At 38.7% G+C, this 21996-nt stretch overlaps 1 protein-coding gene across 1 annotated transcript in view; it reads right to left on the minus strand.

Annotated features, from left to right (window-relative positions):
• Positions 1-21996, minus strand: part of LOC150084737 (RNA polymerase II-associated protein 1) — a 630471-nt gene that overhangs the window by 103764 nt on the left and 504711 nt on the right. Inside the window, exon 28 of the mRNA XM_090376342.1 lies at positions 21149-21274. Coding sequence (XP_090232468.1) covers positions 21149-21274 — 126 coding nt within the window. The remainder of the gene's footprint in view (positions 1-21148; positions 21275-21996) is intronic.

Raw genomic sequence — 21996 nt, forward strand, 5'->3', positions numbered from 1 at the left:
CCCCAAGAAACTGGTCCATTTCAGTTTGATACAAAACTTGTTCTCTAAATATCACTGACAAATTGATTCTACAGATTCAAAAAGGTTAAGTAAAATAATATTTAACTTGATGCTTTCATAAAAATCAATTGGTCTCTTGTTTTCAGTGCTGATATGATCATACTCATAACAGAAATTATAAACACCAGCATAACTTAATTGTATGTAAAAACACTTAGGTAAAAATTTCAGTGAAATATTGTGCTATGGCATGGTAAGGGAGTCTAGTATTTTAATTGCGGAAAATAATAATTTGGAAATTTCGAATAACATAGGTTGGTGTTAATGAATATATTTATTATCTGTTATAATTAACTTATTAATTTACAAGCATGACAGTATACTATAATAAATATAGTGTAAACTCGATAACATAATAAATATAACAAAGTCAATAATGAAATACAAATAACAAAGTCGATAACATAATATATATAACAAAGTTGATAACGTAATACATATAACAAAGTCGATATCATAAATATACTTAATAACATGAACTTGACAGCATAATATATATTATTGCTGCATAATTGGCACATAGTTATTATTGCATTTAAATTTATTAGTTTAGTGCAGTATTCTCAATTCAGTTGAATTTGAACAGAAATCACGACTCAGACCACAGCAGCAAAGTAAAGGGCTCAAAGTAGTGGGAGTTATTTGTTATTGTTATTTGGTTTTTAGGAGCATTAGCAACTAAGGCCATATTGCTCCGGGGATATGCGGTGGTCATTCCCTGACTTTTCGGCATCCTCCAAATTTGGTGGTCACGGGCTCGAACCCCGGTCTAATCAAGAAGCGTGTGCTCCATACTGCTGTTTCTGCCCACCTGGCTACGGAGGCACCATAGTGGGAGTACTGTGGCTTCGGAGAGAACTGGGGGAAGATCAGTTGTCATCCAAATAATGGTCTTACAAAATGTACTACTTGTTTGTAGATCTATCTGGAATGGGATGTGATACAGCAAAGAGGAATTTGCGTGTGTTCAATGTAAAGAGAGCAGGGATATTAGGGATCAACTCAGCATTCTGATGGGCATTTATAAGGGCTTCAAGAACAGGGTCGATGCTCCTGAGGGAATTAATTTGGCAGGGGCACATCAAGCTCTCAGCTGCCCACCCCAAAGCCAGAGCTTGCGAATCAAGCAACACAAGCTGCGAGTTAGAGTTAAATTTGAAAGTGTCCACATTTTTTCTCAGATATGATAGGAGGGAGTACCTGATGAGAGCCTTGGTAATCAAATAGGCACCAGAGAGATTGTGCAAGGCTCATGGGTAGAATAATTCTCAGTGTAGTCTGTGCTTGTTAAGAACAGAGACCACTTCTACAGGAATGGGATATACTTGAATAAAAAAGATGCAAGAATATTTGCTGATATCAAGGCAGTGTTAAGCAAATCAGAAAATGGCTAGCTTTCGGGGGGGGGGGGTATTCCAGACTAATAGATTAACAACAACTGCAGGCAGATGTGAAAGTGAATGTGGCACTATTTCTATCAGAATGTGCAGCAGCCCAGAAAGCAAGTACTGCAGATTTCAAGCTTTGCTGTGGGTCATCTTGGAAAAAGAACAGGTACGTGTATACCAATTCTAGGTGCATAATACACAAATTTGATGAATTTGAAGTGCTGGTCAAATCATCAAATGCAGACAATTTGAAGATATCAGAGATGTGGTGCCACTCTGATATAAGGGATGCAGCCTTGTAATATGGATAGTACAATATATACAGAAAAGATAGATAGATAGGAAAAGAGGGGGGAAGGGGTTATGCTCTTAGTTAAGAATCACATAAAATCTAAGGCAGTCCATCCAGTTCACAGTTGACATGGATGGCAAATTGCAATGCTTGGTTAGTATGGTGTGACAGAAGAAATGGGAAAACAAAAAATGATGGTAGGAGTGTGATATAGGCATAATGAGCGTGATAAACACAATGAATAACTATACAGAGAAATACAGTGAGCCAGTAAATCAGAATATCTTATATCGGGGATTTTTACTTTCAGATAGCGAGAAACTCGTGGATTGGTCACTCACACAGAAGAAAGACCTTTGTGAACTTATCGGATGATTGTTTTCTATTGCAGCATATTAGAGAAGCAACAAGAGAGAGCAATATTCTTGATCTGATTATCAGTACTGATTCCTTATGCATTAAGAATAAAAGAATCATTAGGTGGCAGTGATCACAGTGTATTAATGTTACTTAAGATTAAACTTGAAAGTGTCCGCAATTCTGCCCAGACACAATAAGAGGAAGTATGTGATGACAGCCTTGTCAATCAATTCAGCCCTGGAGAGATTGTGCAAGGCTCATGGGGTAGAATTTTTTTCAGCATGCTAACAGAAGAGACTGCTTCTACAGGGATGGGATACACTTAAATAGAAAGAGTGCAAGAATATTTGCCGTTGCTAGTGAGGCAGTGTTAGGTGGGTCAGAAAACTGCTAGCTTGGGGGGATTCACAGACTAAAAGATTAACAGTATCCGAGGGCAGAGGTGAAAGTAGTTTTTGCACCATTTCTATTGGAATGAGCAGCAGCCTAGAGGGCAAGTTGCTAGGGATTTCAAGAAATGCTGGGTGTTATCATGGAATAAGTAAATACATGGGAAATGTTAGGGTAACTAAGAGTAAGAACAGGTGCATGTATAGTTGCATGTACACCAATGCTAGAAGTACAGTAAATAAATCTGACGAATTTGAAGTGCTGGTCAAGACATCAAAGGCACATATTGTTGGGATATCAGAGACATGGAGTCAAACAGATAAGCAGTGCAGAATTGGAATTTGGAAAGTACAATGTGTACAGAAAGGACAGACAGGGTAGGTAGGGGGGGGAGAAGTTATGCTGTTAGTTAACAAAACACACAAAATTTAAGTAAGTGCATCCAGTTGACATTGGTAGACAGTGCAATGTTGAGTCAGTTTGGTGTGACATAAACACCAGGAATGGGAATGGGAAGATGAGAGGAGTGTGTTACAAGCCTAATGACCCTACGAGTACAACGAACAATTGTGCAGAGAAATAGAGTGGGCCAGTAAATCAGAATGTCTTGTAATGGAGAATTTAAACTTCTCAGATATTGACTGGAACTTGTGGGTTAGTCATTTGCACACTAGCAAGACTTTTGTGGATTGTTTTCTAGCAACATGTTTGAGGGGCAACCAGAGGGAGTATTACTCTTGATCTGATTATCAGCAGTGATTATTCATGCATTAAGAATTTGCAGATGAAGGAACCACTAGATGACAGTGATCACATGTACTGATGTGGGATTTACTTAAAGATGTAACTACCACGAAGGGTAAAAAGAAGGGTTTTTGCTTTTGTAAAGGTGACTACAGTAGTATAAGAGAAGTTTTAAATTCTATACAGAGGGATCAACTGATGATGTTAAAAACAGCAAATTCTAAATGGGAAGCCATCAAGGAATTAGTCATGGAGGTTACTAGGCTTTTCATACCAACTAAGAAATACTCATCACGATTTAAACCTAAATGGATGTTTGATGAACTAATGAGGCTCATGGCAGAGAAGAAAAATGCATGGGATGCATATAAATTATCAGGTGACATAGAAGCCTATGGTAGATAAAAGCTAGTCTGTAATCAAGTCATAAAGAAGGTTAGGCAAGCAAAGGCTCATTTCAAGAAATCCTTGGCAAAGAATGCAAAAAAAAAAAAAAACAACAACAACAAAGAGTTCTTTACTTATGTAAACTCTAGAAGGAAGGGAATGAAACAGATTGGTCCACTTGGTAATGATGGTTCAACTGTTGATGATTCTGCTCAGATATACACACTCACACATGAGGAATTCTGTAAGGAGGGGAGAACAGAAATTTACTAAACAGGGAGGTAAATGATTTTGCAATAATGGAAAGCAAAGTGGAGGAGAAATTACTGAAGTTAAACATAAAAAAAGGCACCTGGGGCGGATGGAATCTATCCAGTTATATAGAAGGAGGCAACGAGAGGAAGCAAGCAAACCCTTAGCCATAATTATGAAAGCATCCTTAGATTCAGGGGAGCTCTCCATGGACTGGGGATATGCAAATGTATCCTCAATTCACAAAGGAGGTTCAAAGGGTGACAAAAATAATTATAACCCTGTTAGTTTAACTTGTGTTCTGGGGAAAATAATGTAGTCACTATTTAAATAAGCATTGCAGGATCATCTAGACAAGACTGCAATAATTCTTCAGACACAGCATGGGTTTGTTAAGGGGAGGTCTTGTTGGACCAATTTGATTGGATACTATGATGTGGTCACAAAGGAACTGGATGCAAAGAATAACAATAATAATGATATCATATATAGGTAGCCCTCGATTTACGTCGGGGTTAGGTTTTGGGAACCAAAAATTTTACCTACCACTTTTCATTGATTGTTTTATTTTATTAGCATTCTTCATAGATGTAGTAATAGTCAATGGAGGCATATTCATAGCCCTATAAACATTACGGCAGCTTTCATCAGATTCTATCCTCCGAATATAGCACTAGGATTCAATGAACTACTTTTACCAGACATGGAACGTCTTTATTCTATTAAATGAAAAACTTTATAACATGATTTATTAATAGGACAATTAATAAAAAAAGGTTAGTGTAATAAATTTTCAACATGTGTAAATAGTGCAAACAACAACCAACTGAATGCTTCAATGCATGGACCTTTACTACCCGCATCCACAAGTTCCTACTTTGGGGGAGGGAATCTTTCTCGTCTCTGATACGAATGCACTGATTGGCTCAGATTATCCTAAATCATGTGAACTGTGCATGATTCATAGTATAGTATGATGCTGATAAATTTTGTCTGATGATTTTAAACTTTCATTTTATAAAAAAATTGCAAAAATAAATAAATAAATATAAAAATGGAGTTGTGGTTAGTGATCGGAGCTATTGCGATTTAGCGCAAATCAGACCAGTGCAAAATGAGGGCTACCTGAACTTGGATTTCCGGAAGGCTTTTGATACCGTTGCACATGGAAGACTGTTGTACAAATTGGAGCAGTATGGCATTAAGGGCAAGTTACTGAAATGGATAAAGCGATGTTAAGTGGGCGATGGCAGAGAGTGGTAATAAATGGACACTGCTCTACGTGGACTAAGGCGCCTCCGTAGCCAGGTGGTGGGCAGGAGCAGCAGTGTGTAACCACGCTTTTTGATTAGACCACCAAATACGGAGGATGCAGAAAGGTCAGGGAATGATCACCGCATATCCCAGGAGCAATATGGCCTTACTTGTAATGCTCTTAAAAACCAAACAACAAAACAAAAAAACAATGTGGACTAATGTTATTAGCAGACTCCCCCAGGGTTTAATGCTAGGCCTATTGCTGTTTTATGTATTTATCAATGATATTGATGAAGGTATACCAGGCTTAATGTCCAAGTTTGCAGATGATACAAAGGTTGGTGCGGTTATTAATGACAGTAAAGACAGTATGCTACAGGATCTAGAAAAGTTAGGCAGATGAGCTGAGAAGTGGCAACTGAAGTTTAACATTGACAAATGCAAAGTACTGCGTATGGGTAGCAGTAACCAAGAGAAATGTACCAACTATGTGGTACTGCACTCAGGGAAGTGGAGAATATAAAAGAACTGGGGGTAATTGTGCAGTCAGATATGAAGTTCTGTGAGCAGTGCAGATGGGCTGCCAAAGCAGGTCACGGAGTCTTATCAATGATATATAGGAATTTTGCTAGCAGACACAAGGGGGTGATTATCCCCTTGTATAAGGCAATGGTCAGGCTACACCTCAAGTACTGTGTACAGGCCTGGAGGCTTCATTTTAGGAAGGAAGTAGAGTTGCTAAAACGAGTACAAAGAAGGGCAACAAGATTGGTGAGAGCAAGGGGTGCTCTTACCAAGAAAGGCTTAAGTTCTGCAAGGTGCATCATCTGGAGACTAGGCACCTGTGAGGTGATCTGATTGATCTGCTCTAGGCACCTGTGAGGTGATCTGCTCAGATTACGAACCTGAAGAAATTGAAGAAAGACAGCTGCAGAATAAATGTGCGGAAGTTTGCCTTTAGCGAACAGGTAGTTGACTGCTGGAACAGACTTTCATATGTTGCTGTGGAAGCTGATAAGAGGGTGGTTCAATAAAGAATTGCCCTCACCTACTTCCACATATCGCAGAGTCATGATATTCTGTGTGTAGCATCATACATATCGCTGTACTAAAGGCGTAAAATTTCAGCCCCGTGTCTGAATTTCATTTTCTCTTACAGAGCTAAATGTGTGACGAAGTAGCAAACAATCAATTAATACTGAAAAAAGATCACGCACAGATATCATTACTGGATATCTGTGCGTTAATTGTCCCAGGAGGTGAAGATTAGTGTAGGCTCTGTTGAAACAGTCCCTCATGACCAACTCCATTTATGGAAATAGAGTGCAAGATGGATTCCCTGATTATTGGGATCAACAACAGAAATCACAAGAGTTGTTAGCCCTGTGCCAAAAAAATGAGGAAGACTTTTTTTCTCATCTAATCACTCAGGATGAAAGTTGGATACACCATTTCGACCCTGAAAGTAAAAAGCAGCCCATGGAATGGCAACATCGTGGTTAGCCCCCCCCCCCAAAAGGCAAGGGTTCAAGTGTCAGCAGGAAAGGTCTTGCTGACAGTGTTTTGGGATGAGAAAAGTGTAATAATGACCAATTACCTGCCAAAAGGTAGAACAACTACAGGAGCCTATTATGCCAACTTACTTACAAAATTACAGGAGAAAATCAAAACATGTAGGGGTGGCAAGCTGTCCAAAGGTGTGAGAATGCTTCAAGACAATGCCCCAGTTCACACTTCTGAAATTGCAACAACACAAGCGGCCACTTGCGGATATGAAATACTGCCCCATCCAGCCTACTCATCCGATCTTGCACCACTGGACTTCTTGTTTCCTTCCCTCAAATCATTTCTTCAGGGGACCCACTTCCTTGATGACAAGACACTCATTTCTGCAACAGAGTCATGGTTCAAAGATCTACCTTACCACTTCTACAAAAACGGCATCCGTAGCCTCGTCCACCGATGGGAAAAATGTGTAAATCTGCATGGTGGCTATGTAGAGAAGGACTAAAACCTGTGCCAAGCATCAACAGGCTAGCACCTCTGCAACTAGGTCAGGGCAATTCTTTATTGAACCACCCTCGTAGCTTAAATTTATTTAAGGTTGAACTAGACAAACATTTGGCATGACCAGATGGGTGAAATGGGAAGGTGTTTTTTTTTTTTTTTTGGCTGATGCTGTATAAGTTTGCTTTCTTGCATCATATGCCTCAACTAATGCTAATGTGAGATTTACCTAAAGATGTAACTACCATCAAGGGTAAAGGTAAGGGTTTTTCCTTTGTTAAAGGAGACTACAATAGTTGCAGACAGATTTTAAATTCTATACAATGGGAACACCTAATGATGTTACCAACAACAGATTTTAAATGGGAAATATTCAGGGAAATGGGAAATAATCATACAAGCTAACAGGTTTCTGGTACTGACTAAGGAATACGGTTCAAGGCTTAGACCAAAATGGACGTCAACTGAACAAATGAGATATGTGGAAGAAAAGAAGAATGTATGGGATGGATATAAATTATCAGGTGGTACAGAGGCCTATGGTAGATATAAAGTAGCCTGCAAGGCAAGCCAAGGTAGATTATGAGAAACCTTGGGCAAAGGATGCAAAGAAAAACAGCAAAGACTTCTTTACTTATGTAAACCTTAAAAGGAAGGGGATGAATCACATTGGGTCCACTTCATATCAATGGTTTAACTGTTGATGATTCTACTCAGGTTGCTGACAAACTGAATAGGTATTGCATCTACATTCACAGATGAGGAATGTTTTAGGGAAGTGGAGGCCAGAAGTTTATCAACGAAAGAAGATATTTGTTGAGATTAGAATTCAACTTCTGCAGACTGTAATTTTCAGGAAATATGTATGAAGGACGGTTGTTCCAGAAAACGGCAGTTGAATGAAAAAACGAGGAAGATCAAAAGTTGATTCTATGAGTTTCAAGTTGGACAGTAAATGGATGTTGGTTGGTGGTGGCACTTGTTCGGACTGTTTTGAAAGAGAGAGAGCGGGAATTATAGAAGTCAATTCAGAAGAACAGTGCCCATGGAAGTATCTGTAGAAAAGGCATGCAGCAGAAACAGTATGCCTATGAGACAGTGAGTGGAGAGACTCTGTTAGAGAGGAGTCCTTAATTAACTGAACTACCCTCTTCTGAATGGAATCTAGAAGCCTGAGAGAGGTTTTAGAGGCATTGACCCAGATGTGGGAACAATATTCCAAGGTAGGGCAGATTTGCTATTTGTACAGAGTGAACAGCTGTTTGGAAGAAAAGTAATGCCAAGAGCAAAAGAGAGCAATATTTGTAATGTGCTTTTGCCAAGAGAGATTAGAAGTCAGGATAATTCTCAAAAGAGATATATCATTTTGCCTAGAAATCGGAGTGTCACCAAAGATAAGCATAGAAGCAGAAGAATCCCTTTTGAGAGATATAAGACAAGACTGAGTTTTAGAAGGATTGAAATCAAATAAGTTGTCTTTGCCCCACTGGAGAATTACCTAGAGATCGGCATTTAAGGATTGGTAGCAGATATTTGAGAATTTGAAGCTGATTGAGCAGGGCAAGGTTTCTCAAAATGGGAAGTGGAATGCAATGTGCTATCATCGGCAAAACTTTGGATAGGATTTCCAGTCAATGGAAGAAGGTCATTAATATACAAGAGGAAAAGAGTGGGGGAAATAACTGAACCTTGGGGACACCAGCATTAGTGGAGAAGTTAGAAGTTAGAGAGCCATCTACCATCACCCTCACTGAGCGATCAGAGAAATAACTGGATAACCAATTACAAAAAACAGTTGGCAAACCATAAGATGGAAGCCTGTTTAGAAGACCTTTATTCCAAACAAGTTCGAAAGCCTTTGAGATGTCAAGGGCAACTGCTTGTGTTTCAACAAACTTTTCCATTGAATTTGTCCATAAATAGGTAACATAAGCCAGAATATCACCAGTGGATCGACACACAAATCCATACTGCGATTGTTGACCAGACGGAAGGTTTCTAGGTAGTTCTGTTAACTTCTGTTCTAAGAGTTGGCGGTTAATTGAGTTCTCTATTACTTTAGAAAAAGTAGAAGTAATTGCAATAGGACGATAATTGGATGGGAGGGATTTGTCACCCTTTTTAAGAAACTGGCTGGTTATGAGCAAATTTCCAAGCAGAAGGTAAAACTCTTATGGAATAAGAAAGTGAAAAAAGGTGGCAAAGAAGAGGAGTAAGTTCAGGAGCACAGGTTTTGAGAACAAATGAAGAAATACCATCAGGACCTGGAGCTTTCATAGCATCAAAATTCGTCAAAATTCTTCTGACATCCTTTTGACAGAAGACCATGGGAGGCATTGAATGGAGCATGTTGGGAATGGTGGAAGAAAAATGGGATGCTAGTAGGTCTACATTATTCTTGGCTGAAGTCACAACAAAACCATCTAGTTTTGACAGAGGTGGGAACAGAGATGGACAAAAGTTGCGGCCAATAGCTTTGGCAAGAGACCAGAATGCTCGGCTACCATTAGAGGAAGAAGAAAGTTTTCTACTCTTAGCCTGTTCAAAATCTAGTTTCTACTGATTAATAATTGCTTTACAATTGGTGCCTCCGTAGCCAGGTGGGCAGGACAGCAGTGCATAGCACACGCTTTTTGATTAGACCGGGGTTCGAGCCCGTGAACACCAAACACGGAGGATGGGGAAAGATCAGGGAATGACCACTGCATATCCCCGGAGCAATATGGCCTTAGTTGCTAATGCTCCTAAAAACCAAATAACAAACAAACAGCTTTACAATTGATGCAAGCTTTGGTGTAGGCAGAAAATGAAACTGAAGAATTGGACACAAGCCAATTACGATATGCAACGTTCTTCTCTTGAACAGTCTTAGCACATTTATTGGAAAACCAAGGTTTAGATAAAGGACGAGATTTTAAAGTGGAGTGTGGAATAAAGGATTCTATTCCTACAATAATAATTTCACTGACATGATCTGAGCAAACATTGACATCAGAAGTTTTGAAACAGTAATCTCACCAACAGGAAAGGAAAGGAAATCTCGCAGGTCATCCCATTTTCTATTCTTGTAATGCCAAACAATATGAGGTTGGGAATAGCCGTGGGATAGGGCTCCATTAGGGAACAGACACTCACCAAGTTGTGATCTGAGGTACCTAAAGGACCACTCACTTTAACCATGTACTTAGAAGGGTTGTTTATGAGAAAAAGTTGAAGCGTGTTGGTTGTATGTTTAGGATTGTCTGGTATCCTTGTAGGTAAATGAACAATCTGTGCAAGGTCATTAGTAATTGCAAAAGCCTCAGCATCTCGACCAGCTGGGTTGGTGTAACTAGAAAATGGAAGCCAGCTGGAGTTGTGAATATTAAAATCACCAAGGAAAATTGCCTCCCTGTTAGGAAAGTCAAGATGCAAAGAGAAAGTCAAAGAAGTGAAAGAGCTCGAAGTGATTAGGGATGTTGGGAGAACAGTAAAGACAGCAGATGAATTTGACATAATAAGGTAGAGAGATTTTAAGCCAGAGAAGATCGAAAAGAGGAGATTCCAAATTACCAAGGCTCTGACACTGAATATTGGAACCGACATATGCACAAGTACCACCTTTCAGGCAAAAGGAACCATAGGATGCTGAGGCTCAACTGAGATGAGCAGTAGTTCAATCAACCAATAACTGAGATTCTGTCATTAAAAGTACATGGGGTTTGGCAGACTGCAAGTGGAAATGGACATTGTTGAGATTAGAATTGAGACCATGTATATTTGTGAAATGAATTAGGAAGTGGTTGTATGTAGTTCAAACACTTCCTAGTTCCTGGGGTGGATGGGATCTATCCAATAATGGAGGCAATGAAAAAGATAATGAAATAAAATCATGAGAGCATCTTTGGATTCAGGAGAGGTCTCTGTGGATTGGAGATGTGCTAATGTGTGATACTACTCATGTCACCCTTTGATCCCCCAATTCACAAAGGGGGATCAAAGGGTGACATGAGTAGTTAGAGACCTGTTATCTTAACTTCTGTTCTAGGGAAAATAACGGAGTCACTGGTTAAAGAAGCGATGCAGGTCCATCTAAACAGAAGTGCAGTTATACTTGAGTCATGCATGGGGTTATTAAGAGGAGATCTTGTCTGAACAATTTGATTGGATACTCTGATGTAGTGACAAAGAAACTGGATGCAATAAATTATTCATAATTTTGATATCACATATTTGGATTTAAGATAAGCTTTTGATACTGTTCCAATTCATTGAAAATTGCATTTAATGAGTTATTGTTATAAAGCCCATTAAGTGCAATTTTCCAGAGGGTTCAGTGCTGGACCCAGTGTTGTTTTCTGTGTTTATTAGTACAGTAATCCCAGTGTAACATACTACACTGGGATTACTGTAATCCCAGTGTAACATACTACACTTAGCGCAGTGGAAATGAAAAAGACCTGGGGATAATTGTTCAGACAGATATGAAGCTCTCTGTACAGTACAGATAGGCCACTAGAAGAGCTCATAGATTTTGTCAATGATATACAGGAATTTTGCTTGTAGGGATAAGGAGGTGAATATCTCATTTTATAAGATAATGGAGAAGCCATATCATGAGTTTTAAAATATAAACAGAGAAGGCAACAAGATTGGTGAGGGAAACAAAGGGGTGCTCTTTCAAAGAAAGGCTTCAGTTCTAAAAATTGCAGTGTCTAGAGCCTAGGTGATCTGATTGATGGGTTTAAGGCTTTGAATGGCTTGAGCAAACTCAATGCTAAGAGGATTGTTCCTCTTTTTCAGACTATGCATAGAGGAGACAAATTGCAATTGAGGAAACCTGGTTGCAGAATAGATGAGAAAATTTAGTTTGGACTAATTAATAACTAGTTTTCAATTGTTGTGAGATTTTGTGAAGGCAGAAAATGAACCTGGAGATTTTCTGAAAGTCAATTGATATATACAACATTCTTATCTTGAATAGAATTAGCACTTTTACTGGAAAACCAAGATTTAGATAAAGAATGAGATGTTAAATTGGAGTTTGGAAGGAAGCATTGATTTCATTCCTATAAGAATAATTTCACTGACATGATCTGAGGAAATTTGACACCAGAAGATTTAAAACAGTAATTCATATTAAGAAAAAGAAGAATAGAAATCTCATAGATCATCCTAGTTTGCTTTCTTGCAATGCCAAACAACACGAGGCTGAGAATGGTCACAAGAGAAAGTTTCCATTAGAGAAGCAACCATCACCTAGTTATGATCTCAGGTGCCTAGACACCAGGCACCTCGACTGTGTAATTGGAAAGGTTGTTTGTAAGAAAAAGATCAAGAGTGTCGGCTGTGTTATTAGGATTGGCTGGTATTCTGGTAGGTCAATGAATAACCTGTTTGAGGTCGTTAATAATTGCAAAAGCTTCAGAATCTTGTCTATCTGGGTACGTTTGACTACAAAACAGAAGCCAGCTGGAGTTATGAACATTAAAATCACAAAGAAAATTACCTCACTGTTAGGAAATTTGGACTGGAGATAGTCAAGTTTCAGAGAAAGTAAATCAAAGGGTTCTAAGTGAATAGTGTAGTAGGGAGACTAATGGACGCAACAGATGAATCTGACAGAATGTGGTAGAGAGATTTCAAGTTGGAGAAGATAGAAAAGAGGATGAAGCAAAGTCTTTGATAGCATTAGCATTAGTAGAGGCATATGATGCATGAAAGCAAGCTTATGCAGGATTAGTCAAAAAAAAAAAAAAAACCCTCCCATTTCACTCCTACATTCTTTCCAAATGCCTGTCCAGCTCAGCCTTAAATTTATTTAGGCTATCAACTTCCACAACAAAATATGGAAGTCTGTTCCACCAATCAACCACCTGCTGGCTAAAAGCAAATTTCCACAAATCTATTCTACAACTATCTTTCCTCAATTTGAATCTGTTCCCCCCCCCCTCCCAGGTTCTTAATCTGAACAGAAGGAAGAATACCATCAGCATTCAGCTTGCTTGCCCATTCAAGGCCTTACACCACAGATCACCTCGCAGGTGCCTACTCTCCAGACACTGGAATTTGCAGAACTTAAGCCTCTCTTGGTAAGAGGATCCCTTCATTCCCCTCACCAATCTTGTTGCCCTTCTCTGTACACGCTCAAGCAAATCTACATCCTTCCAGAAATGAGGCCTCCAGACCTGTACACAGTACTCAAGGCATGGCCTGACCATTGCCTTATACAGAGGGACAATCACCTCCTTTTCCTTGCTAGCAAAATTCCTATATATCATTGACAAGACTCCAAGACTTGCCCTGGCAGCCCATCTGCACTGCTCAGCGAACTTCGTTTTTGACTGCACAATAACCTCCAGGGTCTTTTTCAATTTCCACTTCCCTGAGTGTAGTACCACAGACAGATATGTTTGTATGTTTCTCTTGGGTTATTGCTACCCATATGCAGTACTTTGCATTTGTTAATGTTAAACATCAGTTCCCACTTCTCAGCCCATTTGTAAATACACAAAACAACAATAGGTCCAGCATCGAACCCTGGGGAACTCCACTAATAACATCAGTTCACGAAGAGCATACTTCTCCAATTTGTATGGAAGGCTACCATGTGCAATAGTATCAAAAGCTTTCCTGAAATTCAAGTATATGATATCAAATTTATTTTTGACATTAAGTTCCTTTGTGACCACATTACATTATCCAATGAAATTGGTCAGATAAGATCTCCCTTTAACAAACCCATGCTGTGTCTTAACTATTACTGCAGTCTTGTCTAGATGATCCTGCAATGCTTCTTTAACCAATGACTCATTATTTTCCCCGGAACACAAGTTAAACTGACAGGTCAATAGTTACTTATGTCACCTTTTGAATCCCCTTTGTGAATTGTTGATACATTTGCACAGCTCCAGTCCATGGGGACCTTTCCTGAGTTCAAGGAAGCTCTTATAATTATGGCTAAGGGTTTGCTTGCTTCCTTTGCTGCCCCCTTTAATATAACTAGATAGATCCAGTCCACCCAAGGTGCCTTCCTTATGTTTAACTCCAACAATTTCTCCTGAACTTTGCTCCCAGTTGTTAAAAAATCACTTAACTCCCTATTAGAGTTTGATAAACTTCTGGCATTCTGCTCATTGAATAACTCCTCATGTGTGAATGTAGATGCAAAATACTCATTCAGTTTATCAGATACCTGAGCATGATCATCAACAGTCACCCATCTATGTTAAGTGGTCCAATCTGATTCATCCCTTTCCTTCTAGAGTTTACATAAGTAAAGAAAGCTTTGTTGTTTTTGTTTGCATCCTTTGCCAAAGATTTCTCATAATCTGCCTTTGCCTGCCTAACCTCCTTTGTGACTTGATTACAGACAAGCGTATATCTGCCATAGGCTTCTGTGTCACTTGATAATTTCTATGCATCCCATGCATTTTTCTTCTCTGCCACAAGCCTCATTAATTCATCTGATATCCATTTTGGTCTGAACCTTGAACAGTATTTCTTAGTTGGAATGAAAAGCCTAGTAGCCGCCAAGATTAAGTCCCTGAAGGCTTCCCATTTAGTAACATCATCAGTTGATCGTTGTACAGAATTTAAAAACTGTCTGAGACTCCCTATAGTCACCTTTACAAAAGTAAAAACCCTTCCCTTTAGCCTTGATGGTAGTCACATCTTTAAGTAATTCCCATATCAGTACATTGTGATCACTGTCACCCAGTGGTTCCTTTATCTGCAAATTCTTAATGCATGAATAATCACTGCTGATAATCATATCAAGAGTATTACTCCCTCTGGTTGCCTCTCAAACATTAGAAAACAGTCATCCAATAAATCTAAAAAAGTCTTGCTAGTGTGCCAGTAACCAGTCAACAAGTTCCAGTCAATATCTGGAAAGTTAAAATCCCCCATTAAAAGACATTCTGATTTACTGGCCCACTCTATTTCTCTGCACAATTGCTCATTATACTCATCAGATTCATTAGGCCCATAACACACACCTACTCTCATTTTTCCTTTGCCAGTGGTTATGTGACACCAAACAGACTCAACATTTCACTGTCACCAACATTAATTGGATACACTTCCTTAGATTTTATGTGTTTCTTAACTTACAGCATAACCCCTCCTTCTTTACTGTCTTGTCTATCCTTTCTCTACACATTGTACTCTCCAAATTCCAATTCTGCACTGTTTTTATCTGTGTGACACCACGTCTCCGATATCCAAACGGTATCTGCCTTTGATGTCTTGACTAGCATTTCAAACTCATCAAATTTATTAACTACACTTCTAGTGTTGGTGTACATGTACCCGTTTCTACTCTTAGTGACCCTAACACAGCCCATGTATTTATTTGTTCCACTATGACTCCCAACAGTCCTGGAAATCTCCATTGCTTTGCTTTCCATGCTGCTGTTCATTCCAATAGAAGCAGTGATTCAATCAACTGATAATTCGGATTCTGTCAGAAAAGTAATTTGGGCCTGGAAGACTGTAAGTGAAAATGGACATCACTGAGTTCGGAACTGAGACCATATGTATATTTGTGAAACGAACCGGGATGTGTCTGGGAGGTTCACATCTTTTTGGCAGATAAACTTTTTCTATTAGTTTGACTATTCATGATATATTCGGTAGTAAGAAAGGGTGGGGAGGACATGTATGAAGTAACGAAATTTTTGGATATGGCACACACACAGCAAGAATATACCAAGCTCCTTGACATAATATGGCCTCTAAAATGTTCCCCACATACACACTCGTTGGTCTCCACCGGTCACTATCTGGCTGAGTAGAGGCAGCAAGATTCGGATGCCTCTTAGAGAGTTACCAATAGGTTCAATCTGGTGGACTATCTAGTGGCCAGCCTGTAAGCACCATTTTAGAGCTGTAACCTCAAAAGACATGAATTGTAGCATGGCGGAAGAGATGGGGGGGGGTTGATGAGGCTTTGCACAGGAGACTAAACATAGGTTTCACCATTCCAATAAGCAAAACAAAGTGGTGGTGTTGCACAGGTTGATATGAGTCATCTAACAACTAGTATTGCCTTGTTGATTGATTGATTGATTGATTTAGTTTTTAATGGTGCATTGGCAGATAAGGCCATAATGTGCTAAGTCAAGTATTGCCTGGTGATACTGAGTGGTGGCATTCCTCTGTGTGGTGTAAACATCACACCTCACCCCCTGCTTACATCTTGGTGGCCACCTCCAGTATACTAAGCGCCATATTTCAGGTGCATATTTCATACCATGTGTGTGTCATATTCAAAAATTCATTACTTCATACAGCATATCCTCCCACCTTTTCTTACTATTGAATACACCACGAATTGTCAAACTAATAGAGTAAGCTTATCTGTGGAAAGATCTAAATCTCCCAAACACTTCCTAGTTCATTTCACAAATATACATGGTCTCAATTATAACCTCAATGATGTCAATTTCCACTTGCAGTCTGCCAAACCCCATGTACTTTTTCTGACAGAATCTCAGTTATCAGTTGATTGAACTCATCTCAGTTGCCCAAATTATTCGCTGTATGATTCCTTTCGCCTCAAAGGTGGTACTTGTGCATATGTCCGTTCTGATATTCCCTGTCAGAGACTTGACAATTTGGAATCTCCTCTCTTTGATCTTCTCTGGCTTAAAATTTCTCTACCACATTGTGTCAAATTCATCTGTTGTCTCTACCGTTCTCCCAACTCCACTAATCACTTGGAGTTCTCTGACCTCCTCTCTTTGCAACTTGACTTACTCCGGTCCAACTTTCCTAACAGTGAGGTAATTTTCCTTGGTGATTTTAATGTTCACAACTCCAGCTGGCTTTCGTTTTCTAGTCACACCGATCCAGCAGGTTGAGATGCTGAGGATTTTGCAATTACTAACGACCTAGCACAGATTGTTCATTTACCTACAAGACAACCAGACAATCCTAATCATACAGCCAATACGCTTGATCTTTTTCTCGCAAACAACCCTTCTAAGTACACGGTCGAAGTGAGAGGTCCTTTTGGCACTTCAGATCACAACTTGGTGAGTGTTTCTTCCGCAATGGAGCTTTATCTCATGGCTATTCCCAACCTCGTATTGTTTGGCATTACATGAATGGAAAATGGGATGACCTGCGAGATTTCTTTTCCTTGGTGAAATTACTGTTTCAAAACTTCTGATGTCAACGTTTGCTCAGATCGTGTCAGTGAAATTATTGTCGTAGGAATAGAATCTTTTATTCCACACTCCACTTTAAAATCTCGTCTTTTATCTAAACCTTGGTTTTCCAATAAATGTGCTAAGGTTGTTCAAGAGAAGAACGTTGCATATCGTAATTGGCTTGTTTCCAGTTCTTCAGTTTCATTTTCTGCCTACACCAAATCTCGCATCAATTGTAAATCAGTCCATTTTACTGAACAGGCTAAGAGTAGAAAACTTGCTACTTGCCCTAATGGTAGCCGAGCATTCTGGTCTCTTTCCAAAGCTATTGGCTGCAACTTTTGTCCAACTCTGCTCCCACCTCTGTCAAAACCAGATAGTTCTGTTGTGACTTCAGCCAAGGATAATGCAGACCTGCTAGCATCCCATTTTTCTTCCGACTCCTGTAAAAATGATCATGGTAAAACACCTCCTACCATTCCCAACACGCTCCATTCAATGGCGTCTGTGGTCTTCCGTCAAAAGGATTTTGAAGAATTTTGATGCTAAGAAACTCCAGGTCCTGATGGTATTCCTCCACTTGTTCTCAAAACCTATGCTCCCGAACTTACTCCTGTTATTCGCTGCCTTTTTTCACTTTCTTATTCCAAAAGTGTTTTTCCTTCTGCTTGGAAATTTGTTTCCAAGCAGAAGGAAAGCCAGTTCCTAAAAAGGGTGACAAATCTCTCCCATCCAATGATCGTCCCATTGCAATTACTTCTAACTCTTAAACTACCTAGAAACCTTCTGTCTGATCAACGATTGCCAGTATGGATTCCGTCAGTGTCAATCCACCATCATCATCAGCCATTTTCAATCCACTGCAGGATGAAGGCCTCTCCACCAACTTTCCAGTTCCTTCTGTTTTGAGCACTGGCCATCCATTTACTACCCAAAAACTCATGAATTTCATCTATCCATCTCTGCCTTTCTTCCAGGTTTTCATCTAGCTCCTCTTGGGTACTATTCTGTTATTTTCTTAGTCCATCTGTCATCATGTCTTCGAGCTATGTGTCCTGCCCAAGACCATTTTAGTTCTTTAGTTTTGATAAGAATGTCCTTTACTTGAGTTTGCTGCCTAATCTGTGTGTTTCTCTTCTTATCTAACAGTCTGATTCCCAATATAATTCGTTCCATTCTTTGCTGTGTAGTTCTCAGCTTCTCTTCCATTCTTTTGGTGAGTGCCCAAGTTTCACTTCCATAAGTCATGGTGGGGAGTATACATTGGTTCATTATTTTACGTTTCAGACAAACTGGGATATTGCTCTTCAGTATGTGACTATATTTCCTGAATGCTATCCATCCAAAATTTATTCTTCTCTTGATTCCAGCCATTTATCATTATTATAGATAATAACATGTCCCAGATAAGTATATGCCTCCACCTTTTCAATTACTGCTCCTTCAATCATTATTTCCCTTTCTGTGGCATACTTGTTCATCATTACTTTTGTTTTAGCCATATTCATCTTTAGTCCAAAATCCTTACTAACTGTGCATAACTGATTAAGATTTTCCTCTAATTCTTTGGGATCGTGGCTTATGACCACAATGTCATCTGCAAATCGTAAATGGTTTAGGTACTCTCCGTTCACAATGACTACTTTCTGTGACCAGTCTAATCTTCTGAAAGCTTCCTCAAGGGCAGCAGTAAACAGCTTCGGAGATATTGTGTCTCCTTGTCGAACTCCTTTCTCGATTTTAAATTTCCTACTGTCTTTGTCTAGTCTAATAAAGGAGGTAGCACTCTCATATATTTTCTTCAAAATCATAATATGTGGGGTATCTATGCCTTGTCTTTCCAGTACCCGAAACATTGCCTTAAGCTGTATGGAGTCAAATGCCTTTTCATAATCCACAAATGCCAGGCATAATGGTGTTTTATATTCATTTGCTTTCTCCATTAGCTGTGATATTACGTGAAGGTGATCCAAAGTTGAGAATCCTGTCCTAAAGCCAGCTTGCTCTTTCGGTTGACTCTCATCAAGTATTCTTTCTAATCTGTTAGTAATAACCCTTGTGAACAACTTGTAGATGTGGGATAACAAGCTAAGTGGTCTATAATTTCCAATTTCTGATTTATCTCCTTTCTTATGCAGCAAAACTATGATTGCATTATTCCACTGCTTAGGCATCACACCTTTTCTAATACACTTTGTGAAGAGCCTTGCCAGTTTTTGTGTCATGTCTCTTCCTCCCAATTTTAACAACTCTACAGTAACTTCATCTTCCCCCGGGGCTTTCTGATTCTTCATTTTCTTCTATGCATGTTCTACCTCATCAGGAAGAATATCGGGTATGTCGTATGTGTTGCTACTTTGCAATCCATCTTCCCCACTGCTGGCATCATTCCCTCGCTCCTTGTATAATTCTCTACAGTAGTCTTCTGCTATTTAAATTATGCCTTCTCTGCTGTTTATAAGTACACCATCGCTATTCTTCAGTTTTAGTATCATTTGTCTTTCTGTATTACTGCTCATGGCTGCTGATTTAAATCCTTTGTTTTCCCTTAATGTTTGTTCTACTTTCATTGTTTTAAATCTTCTTATGTCCTCTCTGAGTCTCTTTCTAATGGCTTTGCATAACTCAGTATACTCAATTTTCTCCCTGTCAGTGTTTTTCTTGCTCTTCATTTGTCGTCTTTGGTTCATCATGACAAGTGTTTCACGACTAATTTTTTCTTCTTTGGATTTCTTTTTCCCTATAGGTTTCTTGGGCTTTATCACTTTCAGAAAGTTGTAGTATTCCTCATCGATATCCTGGTTCTGAGCAGTCTGCCGAAGCTCAAGCTTGTTCTTAAGTTCCAGTACATACTGCTTTTTCTCCTCCTCTGTTATCTCAAACACCTTTGTATTATTTACTCAAGTCAGTGTTTTCCTTTCCTTTCCTACATCTATATCAAGTGTACATCTTACCATTCTGTGATCACTTCCAACATTTACCTTATTCAGAACAGTAACATCATTCACAATATATCTTCTGTTAGTGAGGACGAAGTCGATTTCATTAGTTGTTAATCCATTTGGACTCTTGAAAAAAGTGTTCATTACTGACAGTCCTTGAGATTCTGCAAATTCCACAAGTCTTTCACCTCTTTTATTTCTTTTATTTTTTTATGACTTATGTTACCCATTTATGGACAAATTCAATGGAAACGTTTGGTGAAACACAAGGAGTTGCTCTTGGCATCTCAATGGCTTTTGATCGTGTTTGGTATAAAGGTCTTCTAAACAAGCTTCCATCTTATGGTTTGCCAACTGTTTTTTGTAATTGGTTATCCAGTTTTTTTTCTGATCGCTCAGTGAGGGTGATGGTAGATGGCTCTCTGTTTTCTAATTTCTCCACTAATGCTGGTGTCCCCCAAGGTTCAGTTATTTCCCCCACTCTTTTCCTCTTATATATTAATGACCTTCTTCCATTGACTGGAAATCCTATCCATAGTTTTGCCTATGATAGCACATTGCATTCCACTTTCCATTTTGAGAATTGAGAAAAAAAATTGGTGAATTGAAAAAAACTGGCAAATTGAGGGAAAAAAATGGTGAATTGAGGAAAATAACAGATTAATTGAGAAAAAATTAAATTTTTTTTCCAATTTTACCATTTAATTAAAAATGGTAAAATTGGAAAAAAAAAATTATTGGTAAATTATTTAAATAATTTTAATTATTAATTAGAATTCATTTTTGTCTAACTTTGATAAAAACAGTTTGTGAGATGTATTAAACTGTTTATAGTATATCTTTGCAGTGAATTTGTGTATAAAGTAATCTGACTGAAATTAAGACTATAAAGTAATCTTAATTTCTCATCTAATAGATTTTAAATCAACTTACCTTGTTTTTGTGTTATTATAAAGCTGGAGAACAGGTAGAAAAATCCAATCTGATGGTAATATTCCTCTGGTATTGCTTCCAACAGATAAATTTTCAACCATATGACATGCTTGTTCAAACTGCCACCTGCAATTTCATTAAAAATTAAAAGAATGCATTTCAGTAAAAAAAAAAAAAAAAAAAATTATGTGCCTTTATGGATTCTGAATTGTCTCTTACACCAGTGCATCATGAAAATATTGCTGATATATTTAAATTATTTTATCTATAACACCTGCTATAAGCTGGTCAGTTTTCAATCTTTCATCAGCAGCTTTTAAAAATTTTTTATTTGTTTCAGTTTCACTCCAGGTGGCCATGCAACTAGAGGATTTCTGTAGCAAGGTTCCTGATAAGGAATTTCATAATGTACATGCTAGGTGGTTGGTAGCACTTCATTTTAGCATCACAAACCACTTCCACATGTGACTGATGTCATCAAGGGATGATATGATATGATATCAGTCACATCGTGACTGATGACATATCATATCAGTCACGAGGCAGTCATCGTGAAACAGGTGGGTATATGGGATATGTTAGAGTAACACAAAATAAGAATAGGTGCATGTATACCAATGCTAGAAGTATAGTAAATACATTTGATGAATTTGAAGTGTTGGTCAAGACATCAAAGGCGGATATCGTTGGGATATCAGAGACATGGTGTCACACTGATATAAGGAATGCCGAACTGGAATTTGGGGAGTAAAATGTGTACAGAAAGGATAGACAGGATAGGAAGGGAGGAGGTGTTATGCTGTTAATTAAGAAAAACATAAAATCAAAAGAAGTGCATCCAGTTGATA

The sequence above is a fragment of the Mastigoproctus giganteus genome, chromosome 6 (assembly GCF_048544385.1).
Source record: "Mastigoproctus giganteus isolate SK-2022 chromosome 6, ASM4854438v1, whole genome shotgun sequence".
Lineage (NCBI taxonomy): Eukaryota > Metazoa > Arthropoda > Arachnida > Uropygi > Thelyphonidae > Mastigoproctus > Mastigoproctus giganteus.